This window comes from Protopterus annectens, chromosome 15.part0, assembly GCF_019279795.1.
Source record: "Protopterus annectens isolate FY-2018-M chromosome 15.part0, PAN1.0, whole genome shotgun sequence".
NCBI classification, from domain to species: Eukaryota; Metazoa; Chordata; order Ceratodontiformes; family Protopteridae; genus Protopterus; species Protopterus annectens.
In genome coordinates this window covers 771,702,161-771,719,554 of record NC_056749.1, presented here as the reverse complement: position 1 = coordinate 771,719,554, position 17,394 = coordinate 771,702,161, and the positions used below count along the sequence as shown (strand labels likewise).

The following is a 17,394-nucleotide window of genomic DNA, read 5'->3' as shown; positions in this document are numbered from 1 at the left end:
TTGGAGCAAAGCCAATTTTCAGCAAAGGCCCAGGGAGAACCGTTTCAGACGCATGCCTTTGTAATGTGGTAGGAAACTGGAGTACCCAGAGGAAACCCACATGAACGGAGGGAGGACATGCAGACTCCATACAAAAGACACGCCTGCCGAGAATCAAACCAGAGAACCTCTTGTTGTGAGGCAACAATGCTACTGCTGCACCACTGGACCATCCATACATTTGTAATGGCGGAAGTATTCCATGCAGTTATTTTAGGATTTAGCTTGTATTTGCAATAAGTTTATATTTTCTCATGGAGAGGACATTCCAAAGGTAGTATTATTTCATATTTCCTCTGTAGAGGTTGAAATTTAATTTCACGATCATAGCCAGTAAGAATGAAGTGGGAAAATAAGCAGTTTGCAGATTTTTACGTCCAGTTCTGCAGACTGTGTACTTACCACAGTGCTGATTGTGTACTTAGCGCACTGCAGATCAGATTGTGTACTTAGCACACTGCAGACTGTGTACTTTGCACACTGCAGACTGTGTACTTAGCACACTGCAGACTGTGTACTTAGCACACTGCAGACTGTGTACTTAGCACACTGCAGACTGTGCACTTAGCACAGTGCTGAAGAACGTAAGACTGAAAGGAAATATTACTAGCATGTTTAAAAAATAAATGTTCTTATTTTTTTTTTTCATTTTTGTTACAGAAGAATATAGCCGAGGTGCTGACTGTCGCAGAAAACATTGAACTTAAGGTGCATCTCACTCACAGTAAAGTCCGAGCACTAATAGCAGCGCATAAAAAAGCGCTGGAAGAGCGGGAAATCGAGCTACTGAGCAAGGTATGGACTGATGTGATACTTCAAGGATAGAAGATCTCTGGACTCGTCATGGGCATACTGGTCTACAATTGTGTTGGAAGTAATATTGTGTTATAGCATAACGTTTTCTTTGCAAAAAGTCCATTCCTTGTCTGTGTACTGTCACTGTTTAATGGTATTTTAGCATTATAGCTGTTTGTGTATATTCTTGTATTGCTTTTGTGTATAGAGTATCATATCTTTACAAAGGAGCTGCCCACATTTCCTTTTGTTGCCAGTTGTGTTTTTGTAAGCTGCTGCACGTGTTTTTCGTGTACACGTATTGTTCAGTAGTACTGATTCTGGGACTGTTACTGCCGAAAGCCTGATGGCGGGACCAACTATCACATATTAGCACCCTTCCCCTTGTAAGTCAAGAGGATGTCTGCCTCTCAAGGATGTTGTCACACTGGATGAAAGTAGTATCTGTCTATGTCAGCTTTAGTTCTCTTACCATTGTTCATATTGCATGAACCACTGTGTATGTGCTCCAGCTTAGCTAGCCTGCTCCTTTACTAATAACAGAAAAGTACACTGTTGTAGAAAGCATTTTTCATTTGTTTTCTGTTGTGCACACACTCAGAAGAGAATGAGCAAGTGTGTATGTAAGAGAAAAATGTTGTGTAACTATTTTTTTTGGAGCCAGTGTGCATTTTGGTTGTGGACTGTTACATCCACACTTGCATCATTTGTCAGGGCTTCAGACAAAAGGCACTTGGGAGAGGAGAGCATTCCCTTAGATACTGGCTAGACTTGGATTAAGGTCTTGACACGTCCCACTATTGTGGCATCTTGTAACTCATACCTTGCCTCATCTACCTCCTACCCCACCCCCCAGAAAAGCAGAGAGAAAGCAGCCTGAGGTGGTGGTAGTCAGGGATCCTTGACACCCACCATACCTGTTTGGTTTGAATGTTTATGCACAGATTGTGCTTTTGCAGTTCCTGGCCCATTCACTTGACTTGTTCAAGGCCTCTGGCAAATCCCCTTGGATCCAATCACATCATGCCAGAGCACTTCACACTGAGCAGAAGCCCTTTTGTAAAACATAGACCAGACACTACCTTGTGGGTATCTCATTTTGATGACAGATTGTTATCATTTCTGAGGGCAAGGATAGCTACCCAACTATTTTGTGAAGACAGGCATTTCTAGCAAGGAAGGTGGTGGTCTACATTTCCCATCTCCAGTCCTGGGCACTGCTGGAAGCTTGCCCTGCTAAGATGACCATAAAGTCCAAGAACAGTTCCCCTGCAGTTGCTTAGGCTTCAGGGAAGTGATGAGCCTTTGTTTGGCTCTCCCACCAAGGCTTCCCCTCAAAAATGAATGCTCCTGGCTCAAGGGTTCTTGTATGTTCTGCAGAACTTCTAGATAACAGATTATCCCTCAGTGTTGGAGTCACCTTTGGTAAGACGGAGTGAACCTTCCTCAGAGAGATTCTGACCCCCCCCTCATACGGTGGAAGACTTCGGTAGCATCTTCCCATTTTGAACTGAATGTAAAACATCTGTCCTTCACCCAAGTTGTATGTCAGGTGGCTAAACACACTAGTAAGTGCAACTGTGATGCTGTAGATGCTGCATCCAGGGCAGCAGTTATTGGGTCTAATTATAAGGCCTGCTTGACTTTGGCTACAGCCCTTACTAGAGGATGCTCAAGTACAGCTCCCTGGTGTCCACATGATAACTTCTGCAGTATGGCTCCTCAGTGTCCGCGTGATAACTTCTGCAGTATGGCTCCTCGATGTGCACATGATAACTTCTGCAGTTTGGGTCCAAAAGAGCAGATCCTTATCAAAAGGATGGAGGACAAGGGGAAGGTTATGCTGTATATGGAACAACTTTTTCACTTGTTCTCGACAAGGTATAACTGAAGTTATACGCCCAAGTATGGATGCTACTTTTGCAAACAAGATTAGTTTAAGTAGATGGGGGGGGGGGGCACAGTACAAAAAGAAGGATCAGGGAGACCAGAAAGGAAGCATGGGAGTCCTGTGTCACATCCTCTAAAGGATACAGCCAGGATTGTTGAGCTTCTTCCTTGTCCGATTCCATGCCCACATCTTCCAGCACAGATGTAAGATTAGCATAGTTGGTGAGAAGAATGGGAACACTTCCCAGCGACCCAGTAGGTAGCACAGCTAATTTCCCAGAAGAACGTTTCCTAACGCAACCAGAGATGTTTGCAGATTCCCTGTACCAAGGCACCTTATGCATCTGGCACTTATAATCGTGGAGGAGGCATAATAAATCCACTTCCAAGTCAATATCAAAGCAAAGGGTTCATCTTGAGTCTTGTCTTCTTACCCATTTTTGGCATTGACAAGGTTAAATAAATACCTAAAGGTTTCAAAAAACAAAATATTGACACTGGGTATTTTTTGCCCCTGTGTTGGCTAACATCTAGCTTCCTAGTACTGGATTTGAACCAACTAACTCACTGGTCCCAGGGGAGTTACCTACCAGATGTATGAGGGCAGCATCTGTTTGAGTGAGTGGGGGGATCTCTCTTAAAGTCAGTCATGAAGGTTCATAGGTAGGTACTAGGCAATTGGCCCTAGGGCCTATATAGGCCTAGCCGAACGGTACCCTGGCTTTACCACCCAAGAAAATTATTTTCCTGTGCCCCTGTTGAGCAGAGCCACATAAGTGATCCCCGGGGTGAATTTCCTATTTCCCATCCAATCATCAAGATTTGTCTTGAAGAGTGCTAATGAGGAGCTCTGTTTGATATAGATAGGTAGTTTGTTCCAGAGTATGGCAAGTCTCTGGGACAGGAGGGTGGTGTGTCTTTGTCTGCATTATAATTAGATGGGCATTTGTAATTGTCCTCTCCCACTCCTTCAATGGAAATGTAGACTGCCTGTGTCACAGCACAGACCCACGGTGCCTGCCCTTTGTGAGTACATACCCATGTGCACTCGTGAAAGATGCCACCAGGCCATAGCTTGGTGAAGTGAAAGCTTACCTCTGACCCATGCAACATTTTCTCACTCCTTGTTCAGATGTCCAGGGTGAAGGTCTCTCATTGAACCCTCTAACACTACCTGTACAGCTGGAGTTTAGCAACGAGGCCCATCCCGAAGATGCTACATCTCACAACAGTGATGGTTTACTTATGCTGCCTTTTGGGCACCAGTTTCCTTGATGATATGCTGATTCTCACTAAAGACATACCAGGAGGTCTGACTTGGAAAACATTTATGCTGTGCCAGAGGACTAAGCAGGACCATCTTAATCTCAGTGCCCATTATCACTTAATACTTCTATGAGTTGCTCCTATCAGGTTTGGCTTATGCCATATTAATGGTGCAGCTTTTAGCCATGAAAGTGTATGCGCATGTGGCCCTTCCCTTGCTTTTGCATAGACTATTAATTAAAGGAGCTTTACATCAGAGACCACCTGGAAAGGTAAGTGGTCATCAGTGGAACCTGAATGTTATCCTGGGAAAACTTATGCAGAGGCCCCCCACACACACACACACACCCATGCCTACTGCTTTTGTACCCCTGAAATTCCTTGTTTGGAATATTGCCCTCCTGCATGCCATCACTGTAGGTACAAGAACTGCAAAACAACAAGCCGATGTGTGCGGTGACCCTGTCTAGTGTTCCACAAAAACAGGATTAACCCCAAAACCAACATTTCCTTTACCCCAAAAGTGGTAAATGAGAATGTCTCTGCGGCATAGTGGGTTATTGTCCTCAGTGTCTTCTGGGTGAAGGAGGTTCAGCTTGTGGTCATAGCATGTGAGGAGCCAGGTAGGGACAGAGAGGAGTGAAGGGGTGAGTCATTCTCGTCTCTTCAGAGGGGACAGGGGAGAGGCAGCATACACTTGTGGAGCACAAAGGGAACTGCAGTTTCTTTGGTGGGTACTGGCACAACCATTTCTGTGTTTCAAGGAATGGGATGGGGGTGCTGCTTGCTGGTAATATTCCCTTTCACCTTACTAAGCTGGATGTGTGAGAATAGAACATAGAGCCAAGTAAAAAAAAAAAATCCTCAAACCTCCCCTAATAGCTGTCTAAATGATAGCCATTTCTGGATGTCCCTCACACAGGTGATGGGGGGGAATTAATGAGCCAGTTGACTGCAAGAGACTGGTTGACAGGAAGCAGGGGGCAGAGTATTAAAAAAAAATAGTGGTTACTGAGTTTTTCTGGAGTCAGGCTATACAGCTGCCTCTCTTCTTTATTTATTTGTAAAACCAAAGTGAGAGAATTCTGCGCTTCTTGGATTTCCCCAGGCAACTGACATGATAATTAGATAAAACTAAAAACCTTAATGCTTCATACACACATACATATTTTTTTTGTTTTTTTGCAGCAGAAAAAGAGGAAATATAATGTTTTAAGCTGTCAGTCTCCAGTGGATAATATTTGTATAGTTTTTTGCTGCTCTGGTAATGGGAGAAAATAGGGTATGTGAGATCCCGCAGCAAATGCTGTAGCATATTTTTTTTTAGGGGAGAGTGCATAATCTTTCTTGGAAGCTGTTATCTGGTCTTTGTTCCATACCTCTTCAGTGTAGTTCATCACTTCAAGGGTGTGTGGGCAGTGTTAGCTGTTGCCACCTACCTCATCCAGTCCTGACATCTTCTTATCCTTGTGGGCTGTAAGATTTATCACAGTAGTTGCTGCACTGATCTTAGACATCCCCAGGTTGGGGCAGGGTGCCATTTCTCCTTTGCAGTAACCATTCCCCCATTTTCCATTCACAAGACCTCAGGCCTGCTCAGGTCTGAATAGATTTTGTGGAACCCATGTTTTCTAAATCCCTGGCTCAGAGGCATTCCTTAAGGATTTTAGGTTGATTAGGACCATGGCTTTTTTGCACTTAGAACCATGTCCAGAGGTGGGCAGGATGGATATCTTGCTGATTTCCTTTAGAAGAGAAAAACAAAGGTGGTGAAAGAGATGCTGGATTTTCCAGGGGACCATGCAGTCATCCCTGAAAAATGGGCCTCTATCTGGCCTAGAAGGGCAGAGGTGATAAGCTGTTAGCGTCAGCTTGGATATTAGGTCTTTTGCAGCAGAAGCCTCAGTATTTGACACTACTGCAACAGTGATCTGCTCAACCACCTACCGTTGTGGTAAATTCTTGCACCAGTTTAGTTTATTTGCTACTGCCCTGGACCGTAACACTACTGCTTGTTACCTGTACGCTTGCAGGTTTAGGTTTAGGTACCTGTGGCAAGATTGTACTTTACAATTGTCAAATGTCACATGCCTGAGAATTAATTCCCCCTCCAGGCAGCCTATTGCCATAGCATGGGAGTGAATATGGAACCATTTTGAACCGTTTAAGGATGGAGAGGCAGACTTTGTGGTGAAAGTGGCTAGCAGGGAGTTTCACACCAACTGTTGCAGAAGTCCCACATGTTAACATTACATCATAACTGTACATGCTTTCACTTTCTGAGTACTTACCGTATCCTTTTCAGGGTTATGGAGGCCTATCCTGACAGTTAACTGGGCAGAAAAAGAATGGTCTGGATAGGATACCCACCATGTTCACCCCCACATAGTATACGCAACTGTGGGAAGTTTGGTATATCAGCAAATGTTCACAGCAGCATTCAATATTGCAGTTCTGACTGTTGGAATTACTGCGTGCAAGGCACTGACGTCTGGCCTGAATTACAGCGCTCTGTATCCTTTCCCCTTTGGTCCAGTAGACTCCCTCCCATGTGGATGTGATGACATTGCTGATATAAAGGGACAACAGATGGCACCATCTTTAGATCTTTCTAGCCTTAGTACATTGAACAGCCTACTCTTTCTGTTGTATCATCAGTCTGTTGGACAGCCTAATATTTCTGTTGTATCATCATTCTGTTGGTTTGGCCTGCTCCAGAGTTGCACATAACTGTGTGGAGAAGTACATTGCTCTTTTCGATTGGTGTGTATGTTATTGACAATTGCAGATGTCCTATTCTTTCTGCCAGTTAGCTGTAGGAAATGCATCCCTCAGAAAGTCCCCATTATGGTTCATTTAACTAAATGACCTTAAAGTGTAGAGCAGAATCTTCTAGAAGTACTTCTTTGTAAATAAAGAGCACATCCACTTCTGATATTACATGTTGTCCATCAGGTCTTTCTCAGATCGCATACAACAGTTAAAAGCACACTTGAGAAGTGTATGAGAGCATATTTGAATCCAGTAGAGGCACCTTTGCACGCCTGGCATGTGTCCCCTGTAATGTCTCTGGCTTGACCCCGTCTAGATGCTGCCATACTGCCTTCCCAGAGCACAGCTTCGTAAGCTGTAACCCTCTTGCTATCAGTCAGTCTTGAGGCTTCTCTGAGGGCCTCGGGTCTGGTATCCATAGAGGCACATTCACATTGTTTGAAGACGAGGTCAGAGGAGACTAACTTGGTGTTGAGCATCCTCCTGTGAAGCAAGGCCTCTGAGGTGAACTACACTGCCAAACATAGGCCTGAGGCAGCCAATCCCAAATGGATTCTAGCTAGTATTCCTCAGTCTTGGCTGAGTAGACACTCCCCTACGTTCCCCTACAGGTTTACTTCCAGTTAACGTAGGACATTAAAAAGCGTCTATATTATATTATCGTACGATGAAAATAGTGAACGCTATTTCATCGTACCGATAATATCTAAACAACAAAATATTGAACAAACGGAACAGCAAATGTTTTCCCAGGGAAACAATTCGCTGCTCCGTAAAAAAAAAAAAAAAAAAAAAAAAAAACACTTAAACACAAATTTAAGTGGGGGACTTTTTCCCCCACACCCCCCATGATGTGGGGGGCTGTGCCCCCCACCTCCTACTTAAATATACCAACTCAGAGATCGTACCATAGTGAAGAAAATGGCAAAGCCCCGAACACGGCCCACTGAATTTTTTCCCTGGGAAAAAATTCAGTGTTCCTTGACTTTGCTATTTTGCCATTTCGACAGTATCGGATTGACTAAGTAGCATTCGCTATTTAGTCCATTTGGTACTGTCATATAGACCCCATTAAAAACTATAAAGTCCAGACAGCTAACTTCGGAAGAGCTTTCATTGTTTGTTGTTTCTTGCACAAAAGGAAAAGGGACTACTTTCGGGTGGATTTCAGTACATCAGACTCTGAGGTGAAAGAACTGGTATATGTTAATCAGATGTCTCCTGTACTCTCATATTGATGACACCTTGTCCTGTCTTCACCTCCAGAGGACTCCTCATTTGGAGATGCTTTTCACAGAATGAGAGGCCTTTAAATAGGAGGTTATAGAGTTCTTGGGCTCAAGTTGGGTAAAGGAATTTTCTGGGCCTGCCTGAGTCCAAACTTAGAACTCATGGACAGTGCATTTAGTAGAGCAGCATTGTAGCCAAATTCCAAGCCCCCCCTGCTCCTAGGAAGATGGGGGATTGCTGTCACTTGTAGGACCAGCATTAGCGTTGTTGGATTCCAGCAAGGAATGTGCCAGAATCTAGGAGCCCTGTTCTGATGTGTGGGATGTAAGCAATCCTGAACTAGTTTTAGGGTAAAAAAAGGCGTGCAGTTAAGCTTCCATGACTGTTAGAGCTCTAAACCATCAGACTTGCATGCTGAAATTTCAGGTGTTACTTAGGATTCTGTTTGGTAATTCTACCCAATCTGGTTGCATAGAAATTCTGACTGGGTTTAACAACAGGGACGGTCTCTGGGGATTCTTTCAGAAATGGAACATCGTGGTTTACGTCAGAGTTGCTTGAAGAAAGCACACTGTCCTTTTGTATACGAACAGTTGAGAAGTTATTCTGGGAATTAGAATCACCGGCACAGGCAATTTGCTGTGTCACTGGTTCAGAAACGGGTAACATATGTCTGATTCCTTCTGAAATCCATTCCTTCAGATTGTCTGATGTAAGATCTCTGTTCCACACAAATGATCTTCATGATTCCCACTCTGTCCTATCCTTTGGATGTTTGCATTTTCACAACTTCTTGTAGTAATGGTCTAAGGGGTTTACTGGTTTTCTAATACAACTTTTGTGACTGATGTTTTCTCAAAAGCTGAGCCTTGACCACTCTGTTTTATTTTTTGTGTGTTTGGTACTAACAATTGTTTGCTGATGGGAAGAGTTGTTCTAGTCTGTCAGGACATCAATCTCTGAGCAGATGAACGAAGCAAGTTGTCTCGAGGAATGTTTCTGCTATTTAGTAAGTTAAGGAAAACATCGGCACCGTCTCTCTTGGATTTCTCCAACAAGTGTTTTGCACTCGAACTGCACGTTCAGCTGGACCATTGGCTTGTGGATACTCAGGACTACTGGTAATACGAACAAAGTCCCAAGACACAGCAGATTAAACTGCTGAGTAGTAAACTGTGTATCACTGTCGGACATGACTTTGTGCGGACTGCCATGGACAGAAAAATGTCTCTTCAATTTTGTAATGACTGTGCTGGATGTCAGGTTAGGAAGTAGGTCAATTTCAAACCAATTTGAGCAAGAGTCTCCTAACACTAAGTAATGCTGATCATTCCATTCGAAAATATCTGTGGCAGCCTTCGACCATGGTAATTCAGGAATTTGGTGTAGCTGAAGTGGTTCATTTTGTTGATGTGGTTTGGTGCTGTTGCAAATTGAACATGCTAGAGTTTCCTTCTCTGTCGTTGGACATAGAAGGCCAAAATGCAAAGCATTTTGCCCTTCTTTTGGTTGAATCAGTAACTGGGTGATCACGATGCAAGACTTGGATATATAATGCTGTAGGAATTAACACTTTTGGCCCTTTCATGGTGATTTCGTCTTCCATCATGATGAGCTTGTCTCTGTAAGGAAAATACTGCCGAATGTCTAGTGGTAAACTGGTTTGTCATGTTGGCCATTTTTGACTGATAATGTTTTTTAGCTTCTGTAGAATTGGGTCTGAAGCTGTGTGATTTCTTAGTTCATCAAACCTAGATAATGAACATTTTCTAACTTCCATGACTTCAAAGTCTGCTGTTTCATCTTCATACTGCTCTGTCATTTGCCTGGGTGCGTGTGACAAAACATCAACAAGGTACAAGTGTTTGCCCTTTTTGTAAACAATATTAAAGTTGTACTTTTCAATTTTAACATCATGTGTTGCAGTCAAGCTGGGGCCTTTTCAAAATTGGCAGTAGTGGTTGATGATCAGTCTCTATATTTATGGCAGACCTGTCCAAATAATCCCTGAACGTCAAACATGTGAACACTACTGCCAAACATTCTTTCTCTATTTGTGCATAATAATGCATGTCTGTTTAGGTTAAAGATCTTGATGCATAGGCTACTGGTATGCCTTCTTCATGACATGCTGCACCAAAGCCGTACTTTGAAGCATCACAGAAAGGAGTTACAGGTTTGTGAATATCGTAATATCTCAATGTGGGTGGACTGGTAATTTACTGCTTCAGAATATTAAATGCTCTCCAACCAGGACCAGTGTGCGTTTTTGCATGTCAACTTGCATAACTATGCAGGAAGCTCACTCAAGTCTGGGAATGAACTTTCCTAAATAGTTGACCATACCTAGAAAACTTTGTAAAGATGTGCCATTCTCTGGAACTGGCATTTCCACAATTGCAGCTTGCTGAGACAGATCTGGTTAACAAATGACCCTCATAGGTAATTTCTTTCAGCTTGAATTTACATTTCTGAGGATTCAGTTTAAGGTTTACTTCACTTGCATGGTCTAGAACTTTCCTGAGATTTCTGTCATGTTTGTCTTTACCATTGCCACCAACAACAATGTCCTCTGTAATAGCACATGGATAACCAGAAAAAATTTGTTCCATGGTATGTTGAAATACTTCACTGGCAGAATTGATTTCCAAATGGCATTCGGAAAAATCTGTATCTACCAAATGGTGTGCTGAATGATTTACGATCCAGTGAAATTTGCGAAAAGGAGCTTTTTGCATTTAAGACTGAAAACGTGGAATTTGGCATGAGAGCGGCCACCTCTTCTACTGTGCACATTGGATGATGAGGTTGCTTAAGTGCTTTTTTAAGTTTCTTGGATCAATACATATTCGAATATCATCTGAGATTTTCTTATAGGTTCATAGGTAGGTACTAAGCTATTGGCCCTAGGGCCTATATAAGCTTAGCCAAACGGTACCCTGGCTTTTGCCACCCATAACAAGACTCTGTACTTGTAATCTTGCTCATATGTACAACAATCTGTCCGAAAATGCTTTATTGTAACACTGCAAATATCTCAGACACTCTGGACACTTCAAAAAGTCTTAGTTACTGCGAAAAAGATGTACATTGCAAAATAATTCAGACATTTTTAGCCCTTTCGAACATTTTAAACACTTCAGAGATTATTTCAAACACTTTGATCATTATGTTGCTATTTTGGACATTTCAGATATCTCTGAAATTATTTTGAGCACTTTGAATGATGTGCCATATGTTTGGCGCCTGAAAATCATTTGAAACGAATTTAAGTACCTGTGAATAACTGCTGACCTGTGTACAAGTTCATTCCTGGATATTGCTCCACTTCTAACTGCGTGCCTCATGGCTTGTGTGCTGCTTCAACTTTGGATTCCATTCTGACACCATGTCGCATATCTCATATATTCATATGAGACTCTGAGGCATGGAGTCCATTTTAATTTAATTTAATTATACAAACACACATCAGGAGCTGTAGCTTTTACATATACTTCAAACTTCATATGCTTATTGACTGACTCGTTACTTCTAACACTCTCACATATGGATCTCCATTCAAGCTTACACTCGCACTGGCTGATTATACAAAAGGGCATTGATCTCGCACATGCTCAGTAACTTTATTTGCATGTGCTTTCTAGTTACAGTGGCTGACTAGGTTCAGGATACACACTGAGCTACAGTTTTTATGCTCTTGAAGCATCGTGCAAGACAGTTGTGCCAGAGTCAGTAATCAGGAGACATACTTGGCTGAATGAGCAGTCTTGTACTAACCTTATCGGAGCTGAAATCCTTGATGTCCCCCTAGACAAGGATTCCTTCTTTGGACCCAAGGCTCAACCTGTTTTCAAAAAACTGGTGGATAAGGCTAAGATATTTTAAACTGTCAAAAGGCTTTTAGGTCCCGCCTCCAAGGTACAACAAAAATTACCCTGCTATGTCCTGGTCCTTTTCTGCCTCTTAAGTAAAAAAGAAAAGCAGGAAAAGTAGGAAAAGCAGGAAAAACAGAAAAAGCAGGAAAAGCAGAAGGGATAGATAGCAAAGAAAGTGACGAGCAGATTACTTAGCCAGGCCCACCGGGTCTGAATTCCAGAGACCCATCAAGGGATAGCCATGACTCAGGCAAGCACCTCCCTGTCCCGTACCTCAGAACCTCACCCCACCCACCTTACCAAACTAGGGAGAAGACTGTCCCTATTCCTAAATCAGTGGCAAACCATCACCCATGACAGGTGGGTCCTAGATATTGTCGGAAATGGGTACAGAATACAATTTAATTATGTCCCGTGGTTCTTGGCTATTCTTTCCATCCCTAAAGGGCATATCAAAGAGGCACAACCCCAAAGTAAGGATTCCTAGCATCTGTAGAACCAGTTCTCTGAACCGAGTAGCAGGGTTTTACTCCAGGCTGTTTTGTGGTCCCAAGAAAATAAGGAAACTGGAGACTCGTCTTAGACCTTTCAGAGTTAAACAAATTCCTGGTGGTTCCCAAGTTCCTAATGCTAACTCATGATCCTTCCTCGGGCAGTCCATTTTCCAGTAGACAAGGAACACAGGTGACACCTTCAGTTCTGCTCTTGTGGGACATGTTACCATTTCTGTAGGTTGTCCTTTGGATTGCCTGGTGGTCCCCAGGTTTTCACAAAATGTCTAGCTCCTGTAATTGCTTTTTGCAGGGCCAATGGCATATTTGCATGATTGCCTCATATAGGCAAGTATAGCAAAGTAGCTCAACTCGTCTCTCCAAATGACCATGGCATGCCTTGCAGACTTGGCTTCCTCTCAACTAAAACAAGTCCAGCCTCCTTTCCTTCAATTGTCTAGTATTCCTAGGAGATTTATTAGATTCCAGCAGACAAGTGGTCTTCCTCCCACAGGACATGATCCTCTCTTGACATATATTTTCAAAAGTTAATGCAGGAGCGTTCTCCCGGCCAGGGGACTCTTGAGAGCACTAGGGTACATGGCCTCTTGCATTCTAATATACCCTTAGCAAAGCAGCATATGAGAGAAATACAGTGGTTCCTCAAAAGTGGATGGTGTCCATACCTACGCCACCTGAACCTCAAGGTAAGGTTTTCTTTGCATCAAAAAAAAACTGTTGTTAGATAGATGTATGCAGGGTTCCAATTGATTACCAAAGATGTCTCAGACCTGTTTGGGGAGTGCAAGTCAGTTGGGGAAGCAACTTATTAGTCATATCAATCTGAAAGAAGTAACTGGATATTAGGAGCTCCATTGATAAGGACAAACAACACCCTAGTGACATGTTATATCAACAGATGGGGGGGGGGGTGCCTTTTGTGCCTTATGGCCGCGCAACTTTGGGGAAACGGAGGGAAATTTGACACTTGCTGGTTCATTACCTCCTAGGGGCAGACGGTGACTTGTTAGACCAATTAATCAGGATAATAGACCCTTACAAATGAATGCCGACAAAACATATCTTCAGGAAACTTGCACATAAATGAGGTATGTCAGAAGGCCACCTTGCTTCTAAGGAAAAATTGACAGATCAACAGATTTTGTCCAAGGGGCCCAAACCACAGGGTCTGGAGGACAGATGATTTCTCATTCCCATGGACAGGTCTATTTCTGTTTGCTTTCCTTCCTATGCCCCTCATCCCAAGGGGCTTCTGAAGAACATGGAGGAGTGGCCAGGGATGATGCTGATTGTGACCTTCTGGCCCATGCAGCAGTGGCACCCCATTCTATTCTGAGTGGCCAAGGAAGAATCATGGCTGCTCCCACTGGTTGTGGATCTTCAAACGTAGAAAAAATGGGACACTGTACATCCCCAGCTTGACAGCATTGAAGCTAACAAGGTGGATGATATGATTTGTATCCCCTCCAGTCAGCTTTTGAACAAGAACCACTTGCTCATCCACGAGGCAGAACATCCCAGCACAGGAAGTCCGACATCTCCTTGATGGAAAAGATTCTCACTGTAGGCAGCCCAAGGGAAAGCCCCAGATATCACCCTTGCTTTTTATTTTACCTAGTGCAACTTTTCTCCAAGGGACTTTCTTACTCTTCTAGATTCATGCCTCGGCTATCTCCACCTGTCTAGCTTTGCAGTCATTGTTATTTTTCCCACCACATGGTGAAACAGTCCCTCAAGGGGTTCATCCACTTGACCCCCCCCCCTCCCGGAGAGCCCCTTGCCCCATCCTGCCACCTACATTTTGCATTGGAAAATCTTATCTTGGCCCCCTTTTGAGCTTTGTAGCCTCTTCAGACATCACCTTCACCACTGAAGATCTGCCATCTGAGTGGTTGTCATTTCAGCCAGTAGAGTTTCCAAGCATTGGATGCTCATGTGTAGGAAACCCTTCCTCAGGTTTCACACAGATAATCTCCCTGAGAGTCAGTCCCCCTCGTATGTTTAAAGTAGTCATGAAAGTCTCACTAAACTAATCTATACATTTACCTGTCTTTGAAAGAAGAGACCCTTTTGCTCCCAAGATGTGCTTGGGCAACTCTAGTTTTATCTACACAAGGCTGAGAGCTTCAGGAAATCTGATCAACTATTTGTAGTCTTTGTAACTTGGAGGAAAGGTGTTGGCAAGCAGACTGTTTCAAAATGATTTCAAATTGCATTGTATTTTGTTGCAAGCACCATCAGGACACACTTTACCAGGGCCACTGCAGCTGCCACTGACTTTATCAGGACTACCAGTCCTTACTAGAGGTAGCCAGTTTGGCCTTAGTACCCACTTTTTCCAAACATTACATTCTGTTCTCCACTTTTAGAGCTAGAGCTGGATTCTCAGCAGTCCTGCAAGAACTTATTTCTCTGACGTATGATTTTCTGCCAATCTCCCTTTTACTGCATCTTTGGGGGACCCCCCCCCCCATGTTGTACCACTCCAACAGTGAAGCATGATGAACAAAGGGCAGATGTCCTTCAAGAATGCAACTGCAGTCATAACATATGGGTTGTCCTGCCTCAGGCAGCCCTCGGTCGGCCGGATTCCAAAGTCTGGGTCCGCGCCGCTGGTGTCGCCTCCTCTCCGACGTCAGAACGGCTGGAGTATAAAGGCATCGGCCGACGCCATCTTCTTCAGTCTTTCTTGCCGCGCGGTGCCCGAAGCAGAAGCAGTTCGTAAGTGCCGGTCGGTCAGCTCCTGTGTTTTCAGTACCGAAGTCATCTAAAAGCTAAGTACCCCGTTGGGGAACATTTTTTCTTGCCTTAGCCGAATTCAGAACAAATTAAGAAAGTTAATAATTGTTTGTCTTGTGGTAAACAAATACCTCATAAGGACTTCCATTCTTATTGCCTCCCTTGCCTGGGCCCAGACCACGACGTCTCGGCCTGTGCTGCCTGTGCTCGCTTTAATAAGAGCACTCTCAGGCGCCGGGCAGAATTTGCCGAAGACTTTTTCGGCGAATCTTTCGCTTATATCATGCCGTCGGAACAACCGACATCTCAATCTACCAAAAATCGAAAGGACCGGGACCGACATCCTCGGCCCGCGTCCTCCACCGATACTCCTCCTAAACCCTCAGCGAGTGCTTCGGTCCCTTCGGAAGCAGTAATTCAACCGCTCCAGGCCGACGACACAGCGTTAACACGTCTTTCGGTCTCGGAGTCTACACTGGTGCCGGTTGTTGATTTTCCTCCAGAAACCGAAGTTCTGGATCTACCCGACACCATTCCTGTGGACAAGGTTACTCCTGCACGTGGGCCAGCTAGGCCTCCTGTATCCATGTCCATCAAGGCCTTTGCACGTGCTAAGGCCGCCAGCCAGGCCAAGGCCCATCCTAAACCTACTGCCCAGGCCCCTTCTGATAAACAGATCATGTCTCTTGCTGCAGATCTTATTTCTCTTATCAGGGGGTCTCACCCTCATCCAGACAGAGGTTCTCAGCCGCCTGCAGAGAAAAGGCCCTGACCTGAGCAGGCCGACAACCTCTCTTCAGATGAAGCCTCTGGGGATTCTGAGCATTCAGATACCCAAGAAGAATCCTTGCAGGCCTATGAGGACTCTGATGCTGAGGAATCAATTCCCTCTGCCTCTCCTCCAGAGGATTTTTCGTTTGGTGAAGTCCTACACTCTATGAGGGAGCATTTTAAGTGGCAGGGTCAGGAATTCTCCGATTCCAGGAAAAGACTACGTACCTTCCTCAAGCTTCCCCAGCACAGACCTTTAGCTATCCCTCCAGTTATGGATGTCCTGGATGATGTTTTCTCCGACTCCAGTGCTAACCCTGATTCTCTCCCTCCTGCTCCTGTCAAGCCAGACAGATATTATAGGGTCCCTGACACCCACAAACATCTCTTTAAGGCCCATTCTGTGGATCTAGAAACTATTTCACAGGGCCCCAAGGGAGTGGCTACTTCCACAGCCAAGAATCCACTGCCAGTGGATAGGGAAGCTAGGTCCCTGGAGAGATGGGGTAAAAAAGTTTATACCTCTACCACCCTGGCCATGAGGTCACTTAACTGCCTTTTTCATATGTTTCAGTACCAGGATTTTTTACTGGATGATTTATAGAAAAATATAGCCTCTCCTGAGCCTATTGATAGAAAGGCATTGCAGGATCTAGTACATAACACTCAGCAGGTTAGCAATCATTTTCTTCAGTGTGGTTATGATGCATTGGAGGCTTCATGTAGGGCAGCTATGACTGGGGCTGTTATATGTAGACATGCTTGGTTAAAAGAACAGCCACTTGCAGACCATGTTAAAGTAAAGTTACTTGATGCACCTCTGGAAAAACAGAAGCTTTTTGGTGCTAATGCACAAGATGTGTTGAAGTCCATTGAGGAAAAAGCTAAATCAGTACAGACAGTCAAAGATTTCCTCCAGGTTCAGCCACCCAGATTCAGCAGGAATTGGCCTTCAAAGAATTGGTCCTTTCCAGACACTGACAAGTTTCAAAGGGGAAAAAAACAGGCGTGCCCGAGGTAGAGGGCAATACCGAGGCTCCTACAGGGGCCGCAAATGGCAACCACCAAATCAAAGAAGTGGCGCAGGCAGTCCAGCTGCACCACAAGGACAACCACAATGACTTGACTTTCATACCGCCTACAAAGGCTCAGAGAAGCACCTTTGGGCGGAAAATTATCCTTATTCTCAAAAAACTGGCATATCTTAACCAAGGACAAATGGATTCTGGATTTAATAGACAAAGGTTACAGATTCCACTTCCATACTTTACCAATAAGACAAGGCATGCCAAACCTGCCACTTCAAAGGGCAGAGGCACTCATTCAAGTTTCAAAGCTGTTAAATATAAAAGCAATAGAAAAGGTCCCTCCACAGGAGCAAGGCCAGGGATTTTATTCAAGACTGTTCTTTGTTCCAAGAAAGGAAAACAAATGGAGGCCTATACTGGACTTGTCTACTCTAAATACTTATCTCATTGTGCCAAAGTTCAAAATGCTGATGTTGC

General features: G+C 44.0%; 1 protein-coding gene across 1 annotated transcript in view; it reads left to right on the top strand.

The window, feature by feature from the left end:
• The window catches only part of LOC122790050 (E3 ubiquitin-protein ligase TRIM71-like), a 140,919-nt gene that overhangs the window by 89,760 nt on the left and 33,765 nt on the right, over nt 1-17,394 (top strand). The window contains exon 3 of the mRNA XM_044057617.1: nt 700-834. Within this exon, the coding sequence (XP_043913552.1) occupies nt 700-834 (135 nt within the window). The remainder of the gene's footprint in view (nt 1-699; nt 835-17,394) is intronic.